Source organism: Panthera uncia (assembly GCF_023721935.1).
Source record: "Panthera uncia isolate 11264 chromosome C1 unlocalized genomic scaffold, Puncia_PCG_1.0 HiC_scaffold_4, whole genome shotgun sequence".
Classification (NCBI taxonomy): Eukaryota; Metazoa; Chordata; class Mammalia; order Carnivora; family Felidae; genus Panthera; species Panthera uncia.
In genome coordinates, this window is record NW_026057585.1 from 61160187 (window position 1) to 61183889 (window position 23703).

The 23703-nt window shown below is 48.1% G+C and overlaps 1 protein-coding gene across 1 annotated transcript in view; it reads left to right on the forward strand.

Moving 5' to 3' along the window:
• USP24 (ubiquitin specific peptidase 24) overlaps positions 1-23703 on the forward strand; it is a 141063-nt gene that overhangs the window by 114336 nt on the left and 3024 nt on the right. Inside the window, exons 56-67 of the mRNA XM_049617096.1 lie at positions 3855-3951; positions 6551-6667; positions 7603-7695; positions 9951-10053; positions 11610-11731; positions 12655-12768; positions 14655-14720; positions 17335-17401; positions 18393-18471; positions 20501-20576; positions 21180-21266; positions 21612-21722. Of these exons, the coding sequence (XP_049473053.1) occupies positions 3855-3951; positions 6551-6667; positions 7603-7695; positions 9951-10053; positions 11610-11731; positions 12655-12768; positions 14655-14720; positions 17335-17401; positions 18393-18471; positions 20501-20576; positions 21180-21266; positions 21612-21722 (1132 nt within the window). The remainder of the gene's footprint in view (positions 1-3854; positions 3952-6550; positions 6668-7602; positions 7696-9950; positions 10054-11609; positions 11732-12654; positions 12769-14654; positions 14721-17334; positions 17402-18392; positions 18472-20500; positions 20577-21179; positions 21267-21611; positions 21723-23703) is intronic.

Below are 23703 nucleotides of genomic sequence, written 5' to 3' on the forward strand. Positions count from 1 at the left end.
GACCTTGCCTCGGACTTCACTGAGAATATACGAGTCACAAATGAGCAGGCCTCTATCCCCAGCACGTCGGAGCCTGTTCTCGTCATCTTTTCTCCTGTTACTGTCGGGGAGTGTCCTGTCTCCTCTCAAAATGAACGTCTACATGAGCAAACCCTTTATCGGCTCTTATTCCTGCACCTTTACCTTCTAGAATTTTCTACAGAGTACTTCTGTCAGCATGCGGATATGCTCTGGTATCTCTCAGCTCGAACAGACAACAGAGAATTCAGAAATACAAGCTCGTTTCACGGGGAGCTCACAGTCTGGTGGCATGTTAGCTGACTGAAACTCTTGATCCCATATTCCTTTCATCTCTAGGTCTGAGCTCCAGACACTCATTTGCCTACTTGATGTCTCCACTTCTTTCTCTAATCTACCTCATACAGCAACAAAAGTGATTTTTTGAAACAAACTGGATCACATTACTTCTGTGCTTGAAAATTCTTCAGTGGATCCCTGTCAGACGCCTAATAAAATCCACAGCCTTTACATAACCCACAAGGCCTTGCATATGGTCTCACTTCAGTTTCCTCACACGGGTTTGTTGATTCCTTCGACACGCTCAGCTTACTTTCCTGCCTAAAGACCCTTGTACCTTTATTGCCTCTATCTGGGATGTTCCCCCATCCAGTCCTGCATCTTACCCTTGAGATGTCAGAGAAGCCGTTCCCTTCGGATGACCCTATCTAAAGCCAGTATACGATTGCTCTGCTCTGCTGTTGTACCTGTCTCCTCACTAAACCCTGGCTTCTTGAGGGCAGGAGTTAAGCGTGTTTGGTTCCCTACCGTACACAAAGAGCCTGGCACATAGTAAGCACTCCGCTGTTTGTGGGTGCGTGCGTGTATGCACCCGCGCACATAACACACGGAGAGACAGCAAGTAACCATTCATGTGAAGTGTTATGTGTGCCTGGCCCTCTGGAGTTTGCACTGAGATGAACTTTCCCGTTTGTCCAGTGTAATTCCAAAGTCTCTTCCCAATAGTAAGAAGCTGAATATCCTAGAATCATCACATATTTGGAAGGAACATTGCAAATATTTAGTTTATTCCCTTATATCCAACCAGGCTTGCTTTGAAATATCTCCGGAGGAACTTGGTGACTCCTCTGGGAGGATGTGTGGTTTGTTAGTGTTCCTCACGGTCAAGAAGCCCAATGAATTACCTAATCTGAATTCTTCCTGAGAGAGTTTATTATATTTTTGTCTCTTTATCGCTGTCAATTTGTCACTGTCAGTTGCTGAATTTACATTTTGTAATTTTATAATTCTTTAGAATTCTTAAGATAACCTAGGTTGCCACTGTTATAACTAAAATAACTGTCCGTGTGAAGGGCTGCCGTCTCTTAGGTCAGAGCTTCTCAGTGCTGTGCTTTATTTTTTAGGCAATGGTCAAATGTCACTATAATTGTAAAAATCTGAAGCTGTGGTAAACATTGCTAGAAAATCGAGCTCTATTAAAAATTGATCAAAATTAAAACTACTAAACGAAGAGTATTTTACATCTTCTAAAAAGGTTTTGTTGTGGACGCACTTAAACATACAGAAAGTAGCCACAGTGAGAGCCCTGTCCTGTGCCACTTCCCGGGCCCGGTTCCCAGCACTTTGCCCATCTCGTTGCCCACCCTGTTGCCCACCCCCCGGCGCCCACCACTCACTCACAGGCCTGCTTTTTTTCCGCAAGTGTTTTAAAGTCAGTCTCAGACATCATATAATTTCACTATAAATTTTTCAGCATGTGTCTCTAAAAGGTAGTTTTTTAAAAAAAAATAAGCACTTTACCATTATCACACTAAACAAAAACACTTCTTTTTTTTTTTTTAAACATTTATTTATTATTGAGAGACAGAGAGAGACAGAGCACGAGCAGGGGAGGGGCAGAGAGAGAGGGAGACACAGAATCCGAAACAGGCTCCAGGCTCCAAGCTGTCGGCACAGAGCCCGATGCGAGGCTCGAACTCACGGACCGTGAGATCATGACCTGAGCCGAAATCTGATGCTTAACCAACTGAGCCACCCAGGCGCCCTCAAAAATACTTCTCTTATATCCTCCTAAATCCAGTCCATATTCAGATTTCCACAGGCATCTCAAAAAGGTTTACTCTTCCACTGAGTTTATACAAATCAGGATCCACACAAGCTCCACACGCTGTTAGTTTATACATCTGTTAAGACTCTTTTAATCTATAATTGTTCTTTTTCCCCCACCACCTCCTTTTTTGTCATGCCATCTTTTTGAGGGGCACACTGGCCGTTTGCCCTATAGAAGTCCCCACATTCTGGATTCGTCTGCATTCTCATAGGGCCTCCTGGTGTCTACGATAGGAAATGTGGAGTGACCCCTGGAGACAGGCTTTCCAGAAGAATTACACCCGAATCTGACAAAGCCTCTGGAGCTGAACATTATAGGCACACTTGTTATCTCTAACTTTCTTGTGGGTGCCACTTAAAGTCTTAGTGCATTTGGAACACAGCCTTTTCAGTCTGGTGCACATTAGGTAGCTCCTGGGCAGCTAGCAGTTACGGGGAATAAGCAGCAGAGTGACCACAGAGAGCTCCGCTCTGATCTCTCTCTGGGGAAAAGAAGGCAGGCTCTCCATATACCCCTGAAAGGGGAGGAAGGAAATACCAGTGCTGCACGCAAACAGGGACCAGAGCAGCGTTCTGCTGGCACCTGGAGGACGTGGTCATCAACATTCGGCTGTATTTAAACCTGTCATGTGGAATAATGCGGACTTTCTGTTAAGAAATATTAGAAAAGACGGGGCGCCTGGGTGGCTCAGTCAGTTAAACGTCCGGCTGCGGCTCAGGTCACGATCTCATGGTCCGTGAGTTCGAGCCCCGCGTCGGGCTCTGTGCCGACAGCTCAGAGCCTGGAACCTGTTTCAGATTCTGTGTCTCCCTTTTTCTCTCCTCCCCCGCTCATGCTCTGTCTGTCTCTTCTCAAAAAAAATAAATAAATGTTAAAAAATAAAAAGAAATGTTAGAAAAGATAGACAGGTTTTCACTTTGCTGATTACAGAATGAGTTGTCACACGGGAGTGCGTGTATGAAGCAGAACACAAAGCGTGGCTGGAGAAGCACACTCCAGGGCATTCCCACCCCCCTCAGCCCCAAGAGCAGCACCCCTGCCTCTGAGGCCACCGTACCACCATTCCACGCATGTAAAGGATTGAATTAGGTTGTGCACTTGCGGGGCATGGTGCAGTAGCTGACCATACCACCAAGAGTGCTGAGACGGCGAGGCATGTAACAGACCTTGACTGCTGCGGTCATCACCTCCATCGCCATCACGGAGGGAGAAAGGAGGGAAGCACCACCGCTTGTTTAGGGGTCGGGTAATAAGGCTTGGGGAGAAGAGAGGAAAGGAAAGAGATAGAAATCCTGACATACGGGTGGAGGAGGAGGGGCGGTCTTGATTGTGAACTTTATTATGTTACTCTGAGAAATTCAAGGGATGCCCCTGGGAGAACCCCTTAGCCAACAGAATTTATAAAATTTTAGGTCCTTTGCTTTCGTATCTCTTTATGTCCATTTATCTCGTTATGCTGTTACATTTATACAAATACTCATTTCAGGAGAAGGGGGGAAAAAGGGGGAAAATCTACTTTCAGCGCCCAGAGGTCTGGTTTTCCTGTTTGGCCGCCTTCCCCCTGCACAGTGGCCTGAGACAGTGTCCCAAAGCTCTCAGGAGCCTTGACCCGAGAGCTTGGAGGGATTTTGTTTCTTGGACAGTAGGTGGGCCAGGTGTTGGGAAGGTTAAGTTATAGAAGTTCCTTCTGCCTTCTCAGCACGCACCTTTTCTCTGTGTGTTTTAGGATTTTCTTGCTGGAGTGCAGTGTGCGAGAAGTACGAGTTGCCGTGGCCACCGTTCTGGAGAAAACCCTAGACAGTGCCTTGTTTTATCAGGATAAGGTCGGTCTCATTTCTTAAACGTTATGTCTACATTCTGTTTCTACCAAGTGTCTTAAATTGCACGTAATAAGAAAGAGAGCCCAGGGTTGGAGTCTGGTAATTCTGCCTTAGAGAATGCACCTCCCGCAGTCTGCCTTTCTGGTAAATGCCAGGGTAGAAGGCACACTGTCCTTGCCTCCTCGTACCCCAGAAGTCAGGATAGGCTAGGAATTTGGGTCTGCTCTGGTCTGCTTCAGGCTTTTCTCTCTAGAGCACTCCTTTTTCAGAGTCTTCGCTCAAGACTCTGTTCAGTTTCACTGAACTGAGACTAACCTGAGTCTTGAGACTCTAGTCTAGACCCACAGACATTTTGAGCCGCACTTGGCTTTGTTTCTTTCCTAACAAGCTGTTTCCATGATCCAAACCTGCGGTTGGCGGCCAAAGCAAATAGTGCCGTCCGTCTAGGAAGGAGCAGCAGCCAAGATGGTTTCTTCATTGGTCTCCATTACTCCTAATCTTTGCTCCTGTTCTTCTGGATTTCTTCTTCCTGATTCTGTTTCTGCAACATATTTTCTGGTTCACAGTTCCACACGTGCTAAACTAAACCGTGGTATTTATGACTGTCCTCAAATTTCAGATATCCCCCTAAGTTTTAAGTCTTAGGGAAATAAATGACATATACTGTAAGTCTGATTATTATTCAATCTGTTATTAAGTCCTAGCAAATATAGCACTTCTTCCCAAGTTTGCTGTTTCAAACAGCTGACACCACATGGAAAACTTTGAAAAATGTTGTTTTCAGATCTGATTGGCTCCTTATAGACGTTGGCTGGAGGCAATGTGTCTCGATGAACTAAATGCAAATTCTAGGAGTTGCTGCTTCAGATTCAGACGTTGGCTTTGCTGTTCCACCTTGAGCAAGTCCTTTTGTTTTTATTGTTTTTATTTAAAAAAAATTTTTTTGAGTTTATTTTGAGAGAAAGAGAGAGTGCAAGTGGGGAAGGGGCAGAGAGAGAGAGAGAGAGAGAGAGAGAGAGAGAATCCCAAACAGGCTCCACAGTGTCAGCTCGGAGCCCGATGTGGGGCTCGAACCCACAAACCACGAAATCATGAGCTGAGCTGAAGTCAGACACTTAACCGACTGAGCCACCCAGGTGCCCCCCAAGTCCTTGAAGAAAGATGCTAATCCAGTTACAGTACTTAGCTCCTTCAACATTGCCTGACCCAAAGTTCACCGTAAGACAACCTAAGGAGCTTTGCTCAGCCCAGAGTGAACAACGAGGTCAAATAGGCCCTTTAGGGAAGACCTAGAAGAAGACCATGGCTCAATTCCAGGAATTCCAAGGAAGCTAAGGTTTACTCTAAGGCACTGGTTTTCAGTCAGCTTAAACAGCAGGACCATTTTTCAGACCTCACCTTACCTGGATGCAGAGTATGTAACATCAGTCATTGGGAGCCGCTTAGGACAGTTCAAATACCATTGCTCTGAAATACCCTCACGGAGCTCTTCTACGATACTTAATGTAAGGGCCTTCTCGCTGTCCTCCTTCCTCCCGTGTACCAACCCAAACAGAGGATAAACGCAAAATTAGTGCAGTCTCCCTCCAGATGGGGTCAGGCTATGGCGTAGTAAGTAGTCCACCAACCTCTAGAGGCAGGACTACAGGTGGTAGAGAGGGAAGGGAGTGGTGGAGGACGTAAGCACGGAAGCCATTGCCTCAGTGAATTCTGTTTGACACCCAGCTGATGTATTTTATGCGTATTTCCCCCCCATAACGGAAATGGTGCCTCTGGCCACCCACCTTATATTGTAAAGTACTTTGAAAACGAAGTGCTATATCAATGGTAGGTTTTACTGTATTTATGACGAGTGTGACAGGATGGGTGGGAATATTTCAGAAGCCTGTGAACACCATCTTCAGGGGAGATGAGCTAACAGGAGTAGTGAGCTGGTCTTAATTCTCCAGTCACAGATGGATTTCTAGGGACTCGTCCAAAACCAGTTGGGGTGGGAGGGAAAGAAGAAGCAATGTGATTACCAAAATGGTTTCTAAACAAATAAAATGTTTTTCAAAGCTTTCCATGAGGCGTCCGCGGGCTCTCAAGTAAGTTCACAGTTGAGTTGATATTACCGTTGTCATTCTGTCAGGCTGTTGCTCTCCATTTGCTCCATTGGCTTGATTTCTGGCCCCTATGCCTGTGTCTGTGTTTTTTATTCTTTGCATCTGTGATTATGTGAAGATGTAGCATAGTGGAGGGAGGGATTCAGAAATGTTTCCTCTTAAACCTCCCCTCCCCACTTTTCTTTTAAGAGACAGAGAGAAATTGGCTCTGCAAAAAATGTGACCATTAGGCCAATGAGTCCTGCCCTTGAATCTTCAATCGAGAAAACAAGACTAGGCTTTCCTCTTAATTGTTTCTACAGCACCAGTCTTTCCCTGGAGGATAAAAGTGATGATCCGTTTTTGCTCTCCAAAGCATAAATCCATCTGAATCTGAGACTGGATTGTATCAATCAGACTTCCTTTTGTTCTTGCGGTGATTTACTTCAGATTAATTCCGTTACAAACGTCTGTCTTCTATTCTTTTTCTTTACGTGATTTCATCTTTCCTCAACCAGTTAAAAAGCCTTCATCAGTTACTGGAGGTCCTACTTGCTCTGTTGGATAAGGATGTCCCAGAAAACTGTAAAAACTGTGCTCAGTACTTTTTCCTATTCAACACTTTTGTACAAAAGGTAAGTGATTTTTTTTTTCTTCTAATATCTTTTCCTTATATCGCAGATTTTTAGTCTCAAGGAACTTTTTATACATGGGAAAAATTTAAACGGGTCAATATTGGATCTAAATGTAGGGTTTTATGAGCGTTGCTTCTTAAAAATCTTTATTTGTGGATTCTGTTACTTGCCAGAATTCTGATACAGGTAGATACAGTTACTCGTTGATAGCAGGGGGTCTGCATGAAAACTAGTGCCTCGTGGGGCGCCTGGGTGGCGCAGTTGGTTAAGTGTCCGACTTCAGCCAGGTCACGATCTCGCGGTCCGTGGGTTCGAGCCCCGCGTCAGGCTCTGGGCTGATGGCTCGGAGCCTGGAGCCTGTTTCCGATTCTGTGTCTCCCTTTCTCTCTGCCCCTCCCCCGTTCATGCTCTGTCTCTCTCTGTCCCAAAAATAAATAAAAAACGTTGGAAAAAAAAAATTAAAAAAAAAAAAAGAAAAAGAAAACTAGTGCCTCCTCCCATGTCTGGCAGCCATTGTGAAGCCACATGAAGTTGTTGAAACTCAGGAGGTTTTTAAATTACATTTTTAACCATATTTTCTGTATGTAAATCATAGCATTTAAAAACTTACTGACCCCTGGGGCGCCTGGGTGGCTCAGTCGGTTAAGCGTCCGACCTCGGCTCAGCTCTTGATCTCACGGTTCGTGAGTTCGAGCCCCACGTTGGGCCCTGTGCTGACAGATCGGAGCCTGAAGCCGGCTTCGGATTCTGTGTCTCTGTCTCTCTTTGCGCCTCCCCTGCTCATGCTCTGTCTCTCTCTCAAAAATAAGTAAATGTTAAAAAAAAAAAAAAAAACACCTCACTGACCCCTTAAAACTTCTCGTTTAACTGTGTTTTTAATACAGATTTTTATCTGGAGAGATGTATAACTTGTCATTCTTAATATCTTGTGACAGCAAGGTATTCGGGCTGGCGATCTTCTTCTGAGGCACTCAGCTCTGCGACACATGACCAGCTTTCTCCTCGGGGCCAACCGGCAAAACAATCAGGTAACGCCCTCTACTTTGTGGCCCAGTGCGATGGCCATGGTTTTGTCAGCACGTTGTCTCCCTTTGTAGGCGATGAATATATTTCATTTCATAAGAGTCCAGATGCTAGCACTATGAAGCCCTTAAAATTCTTCGGAGTTCACTTGTTTTTACGGCCTCCTCAAAGATAATAGTCTCCTCATAGATAATTAGTCTGATAATAACTCATGGAGATGACTAGAATATCTGTCAAAAAGTGTCCTAGGAGGAAAGATGGGCTCTGCCTGGGGGTTTCAAAAGCCTTTAAGAAATAGTGGCATTGAGGGGCGCCTGGGTGGCGCAGTCGGTTAAGCGTCCGACTTCAGCCAGGTCACGATCTCGCGGTCCGTGGGTTCAAGCCCCACGTCGGGCTCTGGGCTGATGGCTCAGAGCCTGGAGCCTGCTTCCGATTCTGTGTCTCCCTCTCTCTCTGCCCCTCCCCCGTTCATGCTCTGTCTCTCTCTGTCCCAAAAATAAAAATTAAAAAAAAAAAAAAAAAAAAAAAAAAGAAATAGTGGCATTGGGACCTCCCCTTGCCACCTGGGACTGTGAGCAAGGCCGTTCTGGTGGAGGTTGTAAGTGGGGTGCTGGTCACAAGGGCAGAGTTCAAACGGGAAGTTGAACGGTGATGCACTGAGTGATGCTGTGGATATAATGCTCACGGACAATGAAAGGGAAGTTGCGATAAGTCAGTCTAGTTACAGCAAAAGAGGACTCTCCTGGGGCACCTGGGTAGCTCAGTCGGTTGAGTGTCCAACTCTGGCTCAGGTCATGAGCTCTCGGTCCGTGAGTTCAAGCCCCGCGTCGGGCTCCGTGCTGACGGCTCGGAGCCTGGAGCCTGCTTTGGAGTCTGTGTCTCGCTCTGTGTTCCTCCCCCACTCCCACTCTGTTTCTCAAAAATGAATAAATACTAAAAAAAAAAATTAAAAAAAAAAAAAGGACTCTTCTGTGTGGAGTTTCTATATTGCTGTGTTTCTCCCATTATTGTATTTCTTCTGTTTGATAGACTTAACTGTGAAACATGTGAATGTGCACTCAGGATGAACACTAGTTACGGAATGTTTATTACGTGCCAGGCACGCTAGTTACCTTACACACTGTACCTCGGATACGGGTCAGTAAAATAAGCATTCCCCTCCCTGCCGCGTTCTCAAGCAAGAATCAAAGCTCAGAGAACGTCAGCGAGTCATGTCAGGCCACAGAGCTAAAGCGTTGTGGAACAGAGATTCAGACCCAGCTCTGCTTTCCCTGCTGTGTAACGCATCACGTAGGAGCGCCTTCCTTTCTCTGTGAGAGGACACAGACTTGCGGGCCAGGCCTCCTCTCGGCCGCCCGTTGTGCCGCCAGTTGCGCTCTCCAGTATCAAAACCGAGTGCTGCCTCCACAGCGTGTTCCGTGGGTTGATACCATGTTGAAATTTACAGTGGCTTGTTTTACTTCGCGCTGTATCCTCTCAGACTCCACTGACCCTGACGATTAATTGATACTGTGATTTAAACAAGATTTAATTTAATTAATAGTGTTACAGAATTTGTATTGTTTTGCTTCTATGGAGCACATATAATATTGAAAACGTTTTCTTTTTCTGGTTTTCATTTCTGTATATATATATTTTTTTAATCTCCATCCAAGTGCGTTAGCATATAGTGCAATAATGATTTCAGGAGTAGATTCCAGTGCCTCATCCCTCACGTATGACTCCCAGTGCTCATCCCAGGGTCTTCCTTCAGGCCCCTTACCCATTTAGCCCATCCCCCACCCCCAGCCCCTCCAGGAAAACATTTTCACTTTTAGTGTTTCATGTGACCCACACAACCACGAAGTGGACGGGTATGTTGTCTCTGCTGTTCCACAAAGAGGCCAGGTGCCGTTACGGCAGAGAACTTACCCCCGTCCAGCAAGCGCGGTGAATGGCACAGGAGGGCCATGGCTCCGGCTCTCCAGCCTCCCGGGTTTTCCCCATCAAACTCAGGTATAGGAAAATTACCCAGCACTCGAGAAGCATGCAATACCTGACTTCACGACGTAAATGGAACTGTTTCAGAGCACAATATGTCTACAGGAAAAAGAAATACAGGCTGGCTTAAAACCCATGACTTTCTTTATGCTTTGACTTCTGTCAGACACGGAGAAAGACTTGTGGTTCAAAACATCATGAACCAGCCTGTCCTTTCCCTTCTTTTTCATGGTACTTCTAACCCACACAGTGACGCTCAGTCTGTTTTCACTGTCGACAGATACGTCGGTGGAGTTCAGCACAAGCACGAGAATTTGGGAATCTTCACAATATAGTGGCGTTACTTGTTTTGCATTCAGATGTCTCTTCCCAAAGGAACGTTGGTGAGCTTTCATATATCCTTGATACAGCAGAAGAAAGAAGGCAGAGTGAATTTGTCAGTAATGCACAGAGACTAATAATGTTCTCAATTAAGTGAATATTATTCTCGTTTGGCTATTTGATACTTGAGGAACACTTAAGTTTTTTTGTCTTAATGCATGTTAAATTTCACCTTATTAGTTTGTCACAAGAGAAAGTCGGTCATTTATTTGGTGGGGAGGGGTATACAAATATTTTTTTAAAATACTCTAGGATTAGAGGCTAATGCAGAGTTCCCTCATTACATTCATTACTATAATTGGCCCAGCTGATCTAGTGGGGAAAATAGCCAAGTGTGGGTTGCAGTCTCCTAGCTGTGTGAACTTGACCTTTCTGATCCTAGATACAAAATGGAAATATTAAAAGCATAACTCCCCAGGTATAACGAGGATTAATGAGATAAAATGTTAAAGTACTTTGTAAAACTGAAGACAATTCAGACGTGAATTATGTCATGGACATGTGTTTGGATATAAGAGGCAATAGTTGGTACCTTTCCCGCTTTGTCCCCCAGAACCACTAGTCTGTCCTCATTTAGCGCAGCTGAGATACAAGTCACCTCTGTGCTTAATCCAGTATCCTAAGTTGTATGTGCACCACATTTTTATACCGTGCCCGGGCCTTGTCAGGACAGCACCAACAGCAGTGACAATAGTAATACAAGAGGGCAGCTGGAAAGTATTCAGTGTTTTCTGTGTGCTGTGTGCTCTGTGTGTGTGAAATCCCCTCAGCAAACCTGTGAGGGATAGTCCCCTTCCACAGACGGGGAACCAGAGCACGGGCAGGCCTCGGAGCTTACACAGGCCTCAGCTGGGAAGTGGCACAGGGGTGGGTATGTGAGCGCAAGCCTCTGATCACCAGCAGGTGTAGTAGGCGTCCCTGTCATCTGACCAGGAAGATCTGATAGAAGTCCCGGGCATCACTCTGATCTGGAAATGCTTCCTGACTCTGGAGGACCACTGGGGAGCGCTCAGATGGTTGCGGGGTAGTTTGTTTCCTTTACTCTGACTCATACACCTAAAAAGACAAGGCTGCCTAATCTGTGAGCTCAGACAGGTTTGTAAAAGAAAGAGTGTGAGTCCTTGTTTTCTAGCACGTGGGGCAACTCACCCCTTCCATGCGGGGTGATTCTGCTTCGCATCGATGGTGTTGGCCATTATTAGAGGGCACTTGTTTGAGCAGCTAATGTCTCGTCCAGTGTCCCTTCAGAGGGCATTTGAGCATTTTGTTTCATATACCATTTACATTTTACTTCTTTGAAAGATCGTCCTGGGTGGGGTCACTAGGAGTCTGGAGATGTAAGTAGTCGCTCTGACAACTTAGGCACACGCTGTGAGAAGTAGGTAAACATTTTGTCCTGTCTGCATGCCCGGCTTCCCCACCAGACTGTGAGGGAACAGGCTGTAAGTACTGAGCAGTTGCGTATATGAATCTCAAGAGCATCGCTTCACCTTGTAGATTGTCTGCTCTGTAAGATAACATCAAGTGAGATGGGTTTGCTTTTTTTGGTCCCCTAAAGCTCCTGGTGTATTTAAACAACGGCCACCTATTAGCATCGCCCCCTCCAGCCCTCTGCTGCCCCTCCATGAGGAAGTAGAAGCCTTGTTGTTCTTGTCTGAAGGGAAGCCTTACCTGTTAGAGGTAAGTTCTTGATCTTCTGGAACCATTTTCTTTTTCATTATTTTCTCTTTGCGGAAACATGCCCTTTGTGATATTTTGCATGTCGCTCCGACGAAGGAGAGTATTGTTAAGAGAAGAAAAGATTCTTTCAAATCAATTTTTCTTCCTGGGTATATGTCAGAAAGAAATGATCCGCTGAAGAAAATTTTTATCAGTCCTCTCTGCAAGTGAGGAGTGGACCCTCGGGGTCCAGCCCAGCTAATTTCCCCCCTGCCCCGCCCGGGTCTCAGGAGGAAGTGAACGACCCCATCAGTTACTCAGTTTATTATCTAAAGGTTTTGTTCCCAGTCTTCTGTGTGGGAGACTACATACGGCTCTGGAGCACACGCTTTTGGTAAATCTCAGGAGTGTGGGAGTGGGCTGCTCCCAGCCCTTCATCGTGTCACACGCCGTGTGGCCGACCTGCAGCTGGCGTCCTTCCTCTTCCGCCCAGGGCTGCCTACTGCTAAGAATTTAATCTGCCAGACCCTCTTCCGAAACTTGATTTACATGTATAAATCTGTAAGCCGTATATCATACTGGTGGTTTAATCATGTCAACAGTGCTGTACTCTGTATCTTTTGGTTTCTTTAGCTTAACATTGTTTACTTTAGGGATCTGCCAGTGACTCTCTTCATTTAGTGCTGGCGGTGGTGGTGCATTTGGGGCATTTATCTTTGAATATCCAATGAACGCGACTCCCCTGGGGAAAGAAGGTGTTGTGCACATTTGCGCAGATTTTTTTTCCAGACCGACTTAGGCCTCTGGCAGTTAAGAAAGCCTGTTGTGAGGTGATGTTGAAGAGCTTGACCCTGAGTACGTCTATTTCAGTTGAAGTCAGAAACAACACATCGACAATTAACCCCGCCCTGAGGACGTTTCCTCCTTTCATACCCTCCCGCTAGGTGATGTTTGCTTTGCGAGAGCTGACGGGCTCGCTCCTGGCGCTCATCGAGATGGTCGTGTACTGCTGCTTCTGTAACGAGCACTTCTCCTTCACCATGCTGCACTTCATTAAGGTAGAGTCTCCGTGAGAGAGCCGGCGCGGGCTGGGGACCTGCTGCCGAGACTGTAGGGAAGGGCGCCTTTGCTCCCAGGAAAGATGCTGCTTTCAGCGACCTAGTTGCTGTTTCTAATCAGAAACATACTGTAGGCCCCTTCTTAAAAACTAAAGACTGAAAAGAACCCAGAGTCTTTCCATTCACCGATAATCACCACGAACCTTCTCTTAGGTTTCCCTTTTATTTTCTGTGCGTGTATTTTACCATAATTGGAATTTTACCGTCTTTACGACTTTGTGTCCTTTTTTCACCTGACGTTATAAGTATTTTCCCACGTTATGAAGTTACCTTCGAGGCCCTTTCATCCTCTCGTCTACCATCATTTACTTAGCCATCCCCTTCCTGGCGATGCACGTTTGCCTTGGGCTCAGTTGTTAAGTACTTAGAACGTACTTCATAGTTAATCATATGCAGTGGCCACCGTTACTATGTAAGATGGGCTTCCAATTCCAGGTCCTTTTCACCAGGCAACATTTTAAACATCAAAAGTAGGTTTTTCTTACCTCCTGAAGAGGTGACGTAACTCATTGGGAAGCTCTGATCAGTACTGGACTCTTCCATACGTTGCACTTAACTGGGCACCACGTGCCGTTCCAGCCATTTACACATGGAACCCTCAAGTGGTCCTACGATGTAAATACTACAACTGTTACCATTTTACAGTTGAGGAAACTGAGGCACAGAGTAAGTAACTTGCCCGGTGTCCCGTAGCTAGTAAGTGGCAAAGTGGGAATCTGAACGTCGGCAGTGTGGCTCCAGGGCTGTGCTCTCAGCCATATTGCGTACTGCCTTTCTGGGAATTACTAGAAAAACCTTGAAGCCAGCACATATTTTTCTGTGTTTTTAATCTTGAATGTTTTTAATTATACGGATAATGCACGCCTGCATTTTCTTTGTGAAAAATTAAGACGTGTGATAAGGCCAAAGTCCACCAAGCAACCGTGTCCCCTCTCCGTCCTACCTCAGGGGTCAGTCCTGTCCCCTTCGCTGTGTCCTTTCAGGCCTCTTTTTGTGAATCGTTACCATATATATTAGTTTCTGCTCACAGAATCTCGGCCACCCCTTCTTACCTTCTTACCTGCACCAGGACTTGTAATAGTGACACCTATAGGGTTAAGAAGTGGCAGGTGAGCAGTGGATTGTGTGTTCAGACTGTTCCCAAAATGTGTTTGCCCTGAGCCTTTTCTGTGAAGACCTGTGTCAGAGGTGATTGAGTTCCTCTTACCCTTTACTAATTATACGGCCTCAGGCAGTTTCCTCCTCTGTTAAGTGGGAGGGAAGTATGACTTAACAGAGTGTGACACGCGGAATGCCCCCTCAGTACCGGACCTGGCACCTTGAAGGGCAGTGTTGTAACGCAGTGTCCTTCCCCACGGTCCACATGCGTGAGGCCGATAAGGCGCCCAGCGGAGCGTGAGTTTTACGAACCGTGATCCCTTCACCTAGTGTGCCTTGGCGAGTTTTCTATTCCGTAAGCTGACCTTTCTCACATATATCACTCATAGCATCCTTACCCCAGAGCGTATGTTCTGGAAAACAGAGTAGGTTATGTGTGAATGAAATAGAAACAGAAATTTGGGCCTGTTTGCTTAAAATTCTCTTTTCCTCTCTGCCTTTCTTCCTCTGTCCTTCCTAATTGCGTAGTGTGGTATCCTAGTCTCACAGTGTTACAGTCCGTAGAGACTGCTTTAGTCCCAGGCTTAGCCCAGAGAGGACAGCTGGCCCAGGGTCGAGCCGACAGTGGTGGATTTAGAATGGGAGCCCAGCCCTGTTGCTTTTGCCACTCTGATGAGCTTTCCACTGAAGACTCACTGGAATTTTTGTGCTTCTAAAAAATTTTTCAGAACCAACTAGAAACGGCTCCACCCCATGAGTTGAAGAACACGTTCCAGCTCCTCCATGAGATACTGGTAAGTGAAAAACGTTCTGATTCTCCTGTGCTGTTCACTAGGGTTACCGGTCAGGGCGCTGGGGTGGCTCCGTCGGTTGCGCGTCCAACTCTTGATTTCAGCTCAGGTCGTGGTCTCAGCGGTTGTGAGATCGAGCCCCATGTCAGGCTCTGCGCTGAGTGTGGAATCTGCCTAAGATTCTCTCTCAGGGCGCCTGGGTGGCTCAGTCAGTTGGGCATCCGACTTCAGCTCAGGTCGTGATCTCACAGTCCGTGAATTCGAGCTCTGGGCTGACAGCTCGGAGCCTGCAGCCTGCTTCGGATCCTGTTGTCTCCCTCTCTCTCTGCCCCTCCCCTGCTCAAGCTCTCTCTCTGTCTCTCTCAAAAATAAATAAACGTTAAAAAAATTTTTTTTTTCAAGATTCTCTCTCTCTCTCTCTCTCTCTCCCCCTGCTCCTCTCTCCCTCCCTCTCTCCCTCCCTGCCTCCCTCCTCTCCCTCCATCCTCCACTCACACTCTCTTTCTAAAATTAAAAAAAAAAAAAATAGTCAGCTTGTTCTAGTCAGCTTGTGTTTGCAAACAGAAAGTTCGTGTCCTTGTATCGTCTTGTACTCGCTTGGCCTGCACTTAGTGGGTCCTCTTTACCGCAGTCATGTTTCTGTCATTACTGACTGGGAGGCTAGTGGTAAGGAAACTACCTCGTGGGAACTCACAGTGGAGCGAGGGAGCCCGCCAAGTATAGGCAGTGACAGTGCAGAGAGCAAGGAAGTGGTGGCCGGGGGACTGTGCCGAGCACAGATGCCGTCTCCTTCAGACCTCAGGATAACCGTCACGTAAATTGCTGCTCTACAGTTCATTCACATCTAAGACCCCGCTGATGGCCCACGTGCTACTAAAATTCCTGCTTACAAGCCACGAAACGGGAATGTAATCCACCGTAGGATGCATTCCAATTCCGGATACGGAGGAGAGGCAGGGGAGAACTCAGCTGTAAGCAGTGAAGTCCATTATTGGTAGAAACTGCACCTTAGCAATGTGGAGGGATTTGCCCAAGGCCACCCTTGAATGGAAGGGACAGAGTCAGGATCTGAGCCAGGCGACCGGCCCCAGAGCCCGTGCTCTCCACCAGCTCGTTTGCAGGGCCCGTAAGGAAGTGGCGTCAGCAGGAGGAGAGGGAATGGAGTAGGGCTTGGGGAACAAAGCCCAGACCAAATCGTGAAAGGCTCCGGGTACCAACGCATGTGCGCGTTTTTCCTGTAGGCCTGTGGTTGCACACTGGTAGCCGGGTTCTTGAGAAACCAGGTCATGTGACACACTGGCCCCATTTCCTGGATGCCCCAGTCACCCAGAGCAGTTAGCAGCTTGCCCCGCTCAGATGAGGCACATGCTGTCCAGTGCCCCTCTGTCCTCACTGCTCCTTATTGTCATTCCTAGCCCACTTGGTTCATTTCCTGCTGTCCTGGCCTGTGTAGACATTTCACTTTGCAACCCCTGCCATCACTGTTGGGCGGCATGGGAAGGCTTTAACAGGGGAGTGATGGGACCTGACTTAGGTCATAGAAAGGTTCCCCTGGCACTTGTTTTGAAGGACTGACCGAAGAAGGAAGCCGGGTTGGAATTGGAAAACCACACGGGCATGTGTGGCAGTAACCTGAGTGTGAAATAACAAGGTCCGAATGGCAGAGAGACAGGGTAGAGGCAGCAAGGAACAGGTCTCGACGTGTTTGGTGGGAGAGGCAATCAGTAGACCTTGATGACTGGTTGTGGGCCGGCAAGAGCCCAGCCCAGGGCTCGCTAAGCAGACGGAGAGTCCGGGTTTCCGGTAGGTCCCTGAGACTTAGCTTAGGCCTTGGCACAGGGTGGGCATTCAGTAAACATTTCTGAATAAGGACAGACACCATGGATACCATTTATAAAAAGCCTATCTCTCTGGTCCTTTACCTCCTTTTTAGTCCTAGCACTTTTACAAAACACAGAAGATTGTTGCCCCTCAGGAGAAGGACAGTGTATTGTTGGTCTGTTCAGCAGCAAACCACTTGGCCTACTGCCCTGTGCATAGTTCAACGTCAGGCACAAGAAGGACGGCCACAAGCAGGACACAGATCCAGCCCTTTGCGGCTTGGCATAAACCTCCATGCAGCGTGGAGAGACTGTATTGTAGCAAAACTTTCACGTGGTTTTGGCAGACAGTTTAGACCCTAAACCTCTTACCCTTGGGATCGTGCAATACACGTCCTTAGAGCCCGCTAGGTTACTATTGACAGCTGTGGATATCGTTGGTAAGAACACATAGACAGGAAGCGAATGGATCTGCAACTCTTCCTGAAGTTTTTCATCTTTAGTTTAAAATTTAAGGGGCGCCTGGCTGACTCATTCAGTAGAGCATGTGACTCGATCTTGAGGTCTCAAGAGTTTGAGCCCCATGTTGGGGACTAGGTTGTACTTAAAATAAATAAACAAATAAAATAAAATTTAAGATACTGTTGAGATACATGTCAGTGACACGTTGTCTGCATTGGGTTTTGTAAGTGAGGAACTAAACCTCTTGAACAGAATTATTTTTAAAAGGCACCAGTGCGTGCCATCGCACAAGTCCCTTCTTTCATTCACCGGCCTTTGTCTCCTTCCTGTCACAGGTCATTGAAGATCCCATACAGGTGGAGCGAGTCAAATTTGTGTTTGAGACAGAAAATGGATTATTAGGTGAGTAGCCTGGCCTTCCTGAGAAACGTCTGTAGCAGACGGGCAGATGGCCTGTTATGGCCGGCCTCCTCCCTGACAGGTCTGCCCTGGGGCTCTTCCCCGCGGGGGACCTTGGGGTCCGTTCCTGGGGCAGATAAGAGTCAGGGATGCTGTGACTTTTTTCAACAGCGAAAGGCTGCTTTCTGAAGTCAGAAGTCTTTCATTCTGCTCTGCAGCCACTGGGGAGGGAAAAGGACGTCATGCTCATGAGATAGGATTGTTGTTTTGTTTTTACCTGTGGTATGAATGCACCCAGATTTCTTTTATCTACTTGTAAATTTTTTGTCAGAAGGTTAAAGTGGCTTTAATGAGCTGTTTCTTAGTGTGGTTAAAAATAGTCCTCTTCAACATCCACCACCCACCCGTATTTCCAATTAATCTGAGTCATTTTAGATTTTGCTCTGTACCAAGAGATTTAAGACCTCTTATTCCAGAAAAGAAATGCAAGCTAAAAAGCCGTGACATTCAAGGCCACTGAGTGGCACCCAGGCTGCCTGGAACTTCCAGACCATGTGCTCCTCAAGGGCAGGGACCAAGTACTATTTACTTCTACATCCCCAAAGTGCAGAGCAGGAAGTATGTGTTGAACTGAACTAATACCCTATATTTCCATTTATCAAACTGAAAGTGTTGTAACCAGTCTTCTGTCAGTAGTATGGTGGGTAGAAAAGCTCGAAGGTCTGTTGAATAATCAGTAGAAGTTTTAGTTCCTTTTGGCTCTCCTAAAAGTCACACCTCCACCGCCACATAGGTTTCTTCAATACTATTCAGTGTTTCTGCCCACCAGCATATGGGGAGTCCTGTTGAATCCGCGTCCCCATGCTGATAGTCCGTCCCCTGTCTGCTGATCAGACCAGCTGGCTGTAAGTGTTCAGAACAAGAGAGTAGTGTTATCGGGACCCGCCTGCAGTGACCTGCTTTCTTGTCACAATTTCCTGTTCTCTCCACTCAGCTCTGATGCACCACAGTAATCACGTGGACAGCAGTCGCTGCTACCAGTGTGTCAAATTCCTCGTGACTCTTGCTCAAAAGTAAGTATCAACTCAAAACGCAGGGAGGAGATGGTGTGTTCAGTTACAAGCCGTCTGGCCAGGAAAAAAATCTGCCTCGCTGGAGTTCCTAGAGAGCCTGAGTCAGGGCGTGCTTGCTGGGGTGGTTCAGAAACCGGCGCATGTGATCTCGAGGAGAGGTGAAGGGAATGTCCGAAGAGCAGCAGGTCTTGCGGAATCCAAGACCAAAGGCTGATCCGGCAGGGCTCGTGCAGGCAAGGCAGGAATCAAGGCGGATTCGGGGACCTTAACCAGAGTTCATGCACTCGGGCTTGAGATGGCTTCAGGCCATGTAACACCACTAGCACCTCTGTCAGGCGGGTGGATCCCCGCTTTCCATCCGGTCTCTCCAGAGACAGAACAATGTTGTAGCTGCCTCCACGTAGGAGCCCAGGCCCTGTGCTGAGTGCCTTGCCCCACTCTCATTTAATCCTCGCAGCCACTCCGCGCGGCTGGATACCGCTAGTCCCGCGTGGTGGGCGGTTTAAGCGGCGTGCCTGCGGTCAGAGCGAGGGCTCGAGCACAGGCGATGGGCTTCACGGAACGGTTCTCTTCTCCTTTGCTTAATTGTGGTAAAATACACACAACACAAAAGTTACCATTTCAGCCACCCCTAAGTGTACAAGTCCACGGCGTTAAGCACGTTCGCGTTGCTGCTCAGCCATTGCTGCCACCCGTCTCCAGAACTTTGTCAGCTTCCCAAACTGAAACTCCGTACCGACTAAACAGTCACTCCCCATTCTCTCTTTCCCTCTTCCCCCAGCAGCCCCCCTTCTCCTTTCTCTCCCTACGAACCTGACTCCTCTAGGTGCCTTATGTAAGTGGAATCCCGCAGTGTTTGTCCTGTCGTGACTGGCTGAGTTCACCTCGCGTGATGTGCTCAAGGTTCATCCATGTTGTAGCCTGTGCCAGAATCCCCTTCCGTTTTCAAGGCCCAGAATACTCCCTGGTGTGGCTCTACCACGTTTTGTCCACTTGGCGGTCGACAGGCACTCGGAAAGCCAAGGTTGTTGGTGTTAGAAGGAACCGTTGTGGTTTGCTGCTTCGGCTCCCCTGGGTAGGACACGGGCAAACAAAAAGCCAGCGTGACTGCATGGTGACCCGAGGCTACAGAGCACGTTATGCCACGCCACTGGGTCTCCATTTATCTTGCCCCAGATTTTTACCGATTCTTCAGCATGAGTATTGCCATCCTTGGATTTGTACCCGAATAAGAATAAGAAATCTCTTGGCCTTACTCTTGCTGCATTTGAGTGTCCTACACAAATTAAATGAGAGCTCTGGTGAAATAATGGGTGAACGTGCGTTTTCCCAGTGACATAGCATTGTGGACATGATGGAGATCATCCCTGCCACGGTTGTGGGTTCGTTAACCAGGCTTGATATGGGCGGCATGACATGAGAAGTACTTGCCTAAGTGGCATTTCCAGGTAGTGTTGGGGCCTCATGGTATGTCTGATGCGGGTACATAGTCCAGATAGCAGTGTCTTCATCTGTGCCTCTCTGTCCCTCCTGGAACCTGCATTGCACACACACAGGATCCCCGTCAGTGCTGTCTTTGACTCTGAGGGGCAGCTTTCTAAGTGGACAAATAAACCTGCAGAGAGAGGGGGGCTCCAGACCATACTTTAAAATTGGTTTTCCGGAAATTATCACTCGCGTCACAAAAGTGTAAAGACTGGCTTTGATTCTTTCGAGAATCATTTCTGTAGTTAACTGTACAGTGTGTCGTGGGGTTTTCTTGTTTATTTTTGAGTTTCCATCTTTGAATTGTAATAGGACTTAGTGGATGAACTGGTCCTAGATCAGAGACCTTTCGCTACACGTTTACCTTCTTTTGCCTTTTGAAGTTTAAACATATGAATGTATCTGAACCAAAAGCAAGTAAAAAACTCTAGAAAGACAACTGAACTTTAGCAGAAGTAGCATTTGTGTATCAAAATCAAAGGGGATGAAACAAGTATATTTGCAAGGAAAGCATTTGGCTGATAGAATATTCCCCAATCACCAGGTGTCCTGCTGCTAAGGAGTACTTCAAGGAGAATTCCCACCACTGGAGTTGGGCTGTACAGTGGCTACAGAAGAAGGTAATTGCATTTTGAACTTTTCTGGCTATCACATAGGAATCAGTAAGAGCACATCTTTTTTGTTTGTTTGTTTATTTTTGAGAGAGAGAGTGTGAGCAGGGGAAGGGCAGAGAGAGAGAGGGAGACACAGAATCCGAAACAGGCTCCAGGCTCCGAGCTGTCCGCACAGAGCCCGACGCGGGGCTCGAACTCACGGACCGCGAGATCATGACCTGAGCCGAAGTCGGACGCTCAACCAACTGAGCCCCCCCAGGCGCCCCAAGAGCACTTCTTACCAGGAAAAACCTCTTCATTTGGAGACTGGCCTCAACATTTGGTCAGACTTCAAACTTTTTTCAGTACAGCTGATACCTATCATGACACATTAAGTTTGTGTCTTAAAACACAGCATCTTAACTGTATAGGTAAGAGAGCAGGTGATTACGTAAGATGTAGGATCTCACTGAGGTCTTGCGAGGGGACGTGAAACCCTCCAAGAAAGCATCTCCTGGTGTGTTAGACCTGGGTGGGTCTGTGTGCTGTGTTAATGCTTTTTATATCTAATGGTGGAAATTGTGGACTCCCGTGGGCTTGTCTGATGGTGTCTTTGACTTTCCATCTCAGATGTCAGAACATTACTGGACTCCACAGAGTAACGTCTCTAATGAAACATCAACTGGAAAAACCTTCCAGCGAACGATTTCAGCTCAGGTGAGGCCTCTCTTTTGGTTTTGTGTGGCTTGAAATCCCACAGGTAGGATTTGTAGTGTGTTTCACACTAAACATCGTAGTGCGTTTAGCGTGTGCCACGGCCTCGGAGCGACGAGAGGTGTGGGTGGCGAATGAGAAAGGACAGAAGAAGGGAGTTTCTGTGAAGAGACAGCTTGTCATGTGGCTCGCAAATTCTGTGCCAGAGGAAAAGCAGTGGGGCCGCCGGGGTGGGGGGGCGCCCTGGCTGCTGCCGCGAAGGCAGCCCCTGGGGGTCAAGCGACGGGGAGTCTTTCTGGTGGCACCACACACCCTGACTCCCTCCTCTCGTGTTCACGTCTCTCACAGGACACCCTGGCATATGCCACAGCTCTGCTGAATGAGAAAGAGCAGTCCGGGAGCAGTAACGGCTCGGAGAGCAGTCCCGCAAACGAGAACGGGGAGAGGCATTTACAACAGGTACGGCTGTGGCCCGCGGCCCAGGGGAAGGGGCACCGCGCCCTCTCTGAAGCTTTCCAGAAAGAATTTCCATAATCAAGACCAAAGGAGACCCCAGCTCCGCCCTCTAGCGATGCCGTCGGTGGGGGGGCCTCTCTGGCACTGTGCTCACAAGGCAGAACAGCAGCAGCAGGGAGGGGACTGCAGGGCTAGGGGCTCAGTGCGCGCTGGCCCGGGTGACCACCTCCAAGATGGTCCTCGTACAGCCGGGCTGCAGACGCCTTCGTTCCAGCTGGCTCACGGCACTCTGCCGGCTTGCCACAAGTCCCCCCCACCGCCCCCCTCCTGTCGCTTTCACCAGCCTCCCCAGAAACACGGACCCTTGAAAGGAAGGGCCATCGAAACACCTACTTGTCAGGGGAGTCAAAGAATAATTTTAAGCTTATTAAAAAAAAAAGAAAAAGAAAAAAAGAACACTTTCAATACGGGTCGCTCCGGTAGAAAAAGGAATGAAACATTGCTGGCGCGCTCACCGATGAAGCAGCTGTGAATGTCCTGCCGAGCGTCGCGTCTTCTCTCGGCCTGTATCACCTTGCGCCAGGGCGGTCTCCTCCGTGGTCCCGCCACAGTGCTTGGCACAGAGGGCTCATTAAACGAATCCTGTTGATGTTGTGTGTGCCATTGTTTTCTAACCTTTCAAATTCTCACAACAGCCTCTTGAGGTCCCTGTTACCCTGACTTCACAGAAGGGACACGGATGCCCAGCACGGTGATGTGGTGTGACCCAGCAGTTGCCCTCGTCACCTACTCTGTTTGCAGAGAAGATCAAAGCTGTGGGACGAGAGGTCTCGCGGCTGCCAGGCTCACAGGCCCCAGGAGCATGTGTCCCCGCACGCGTGTACCCGCACCCTCGCCCACCTGGAACCTCTCCCTCTCCGCACGTCCCTTCCAGCAGTGTTTCGACACACCCTGTTCTCTCCTGTTCTTTAAAAACGACTCTCTCCCCTCTCTTCCTCTTCCCTCTTTCCCCGTTTGCTCAGTCAGACTTCTCCAAGAATTGTCAGAACTTACAGTTCTTCTCTCTTGCTCCTCCTGGAACCTCTTCCAGGCTGACCCCCTGCCTAGTGGCTGGCTCACCACTAGGCAGGGGTGACAGGTGGCCTCCACTTGTCAGGCCTGGTCGTAGTGGAGCACACAGCAGCATGGGACCTTGCCGGCCGCTCCTCGCCTCTGGACACAGTCCCCCCTGGGGCCTCCACGGTGCCTCACCCTCCTGGCTTTCCTCCAACCCCTCCACCTGTTGTCTCTCCGTCTCCATGGCTGTGATTCTCCTGGGTGCCAGCTGGGGCCATCCAGCTCCTTCCCTCAAAGACCTCTCACAGCCAACATGCCTGATGCCTCCGCCCACCCCAGCGAGGGCTGGCCTTCCTTGGTGTCCTTATTAGAAACAGCGCCCTGTGTAGCAGGTGTCTTTCTGGACATTCCTTCGCATGCTGCAGTCCGTTCACCGATTCTGCCAGGTTGCCCTCTTAAACATCTCCCGTGCGTCTCTTGCATCCTCATAAGGACCAGAGTGTCCTTGGTCTCTGAGGATGCCCCTGCATCACTCTTCCTTCCCTCAATGGGTCTCCATTGCTGTTAGGATAAAAGCCAGAATCCTAAGCACAGGCCTGCTAGGTTTGGCCCCTGCCTACCTCTCTCCCCTCATGTTCTGAGTTCTGGATGCTGATGGCCTTCTCAGAGTTGATCAGATACCCTCTTTCCTTTTGCGTGGGGCTTCCCCCACTCACCCCTAACTCCCATCGGCTTATGTGTCACTTTGCAGAGACTGCTTGCCCGTTCCTCACCCAACCCCCACCCACGTCAGCCCCAACACACGACAGACATTCAGAATTTTGTTCGCATATCGGCTGAAGGCCGCACGGCTGGTGACAGAAACAGAATTCAGGGGTGAGCCAGAAGCTTCCTGGTCTTCGGCAGGCAGTGCGACACACTGCTGGGG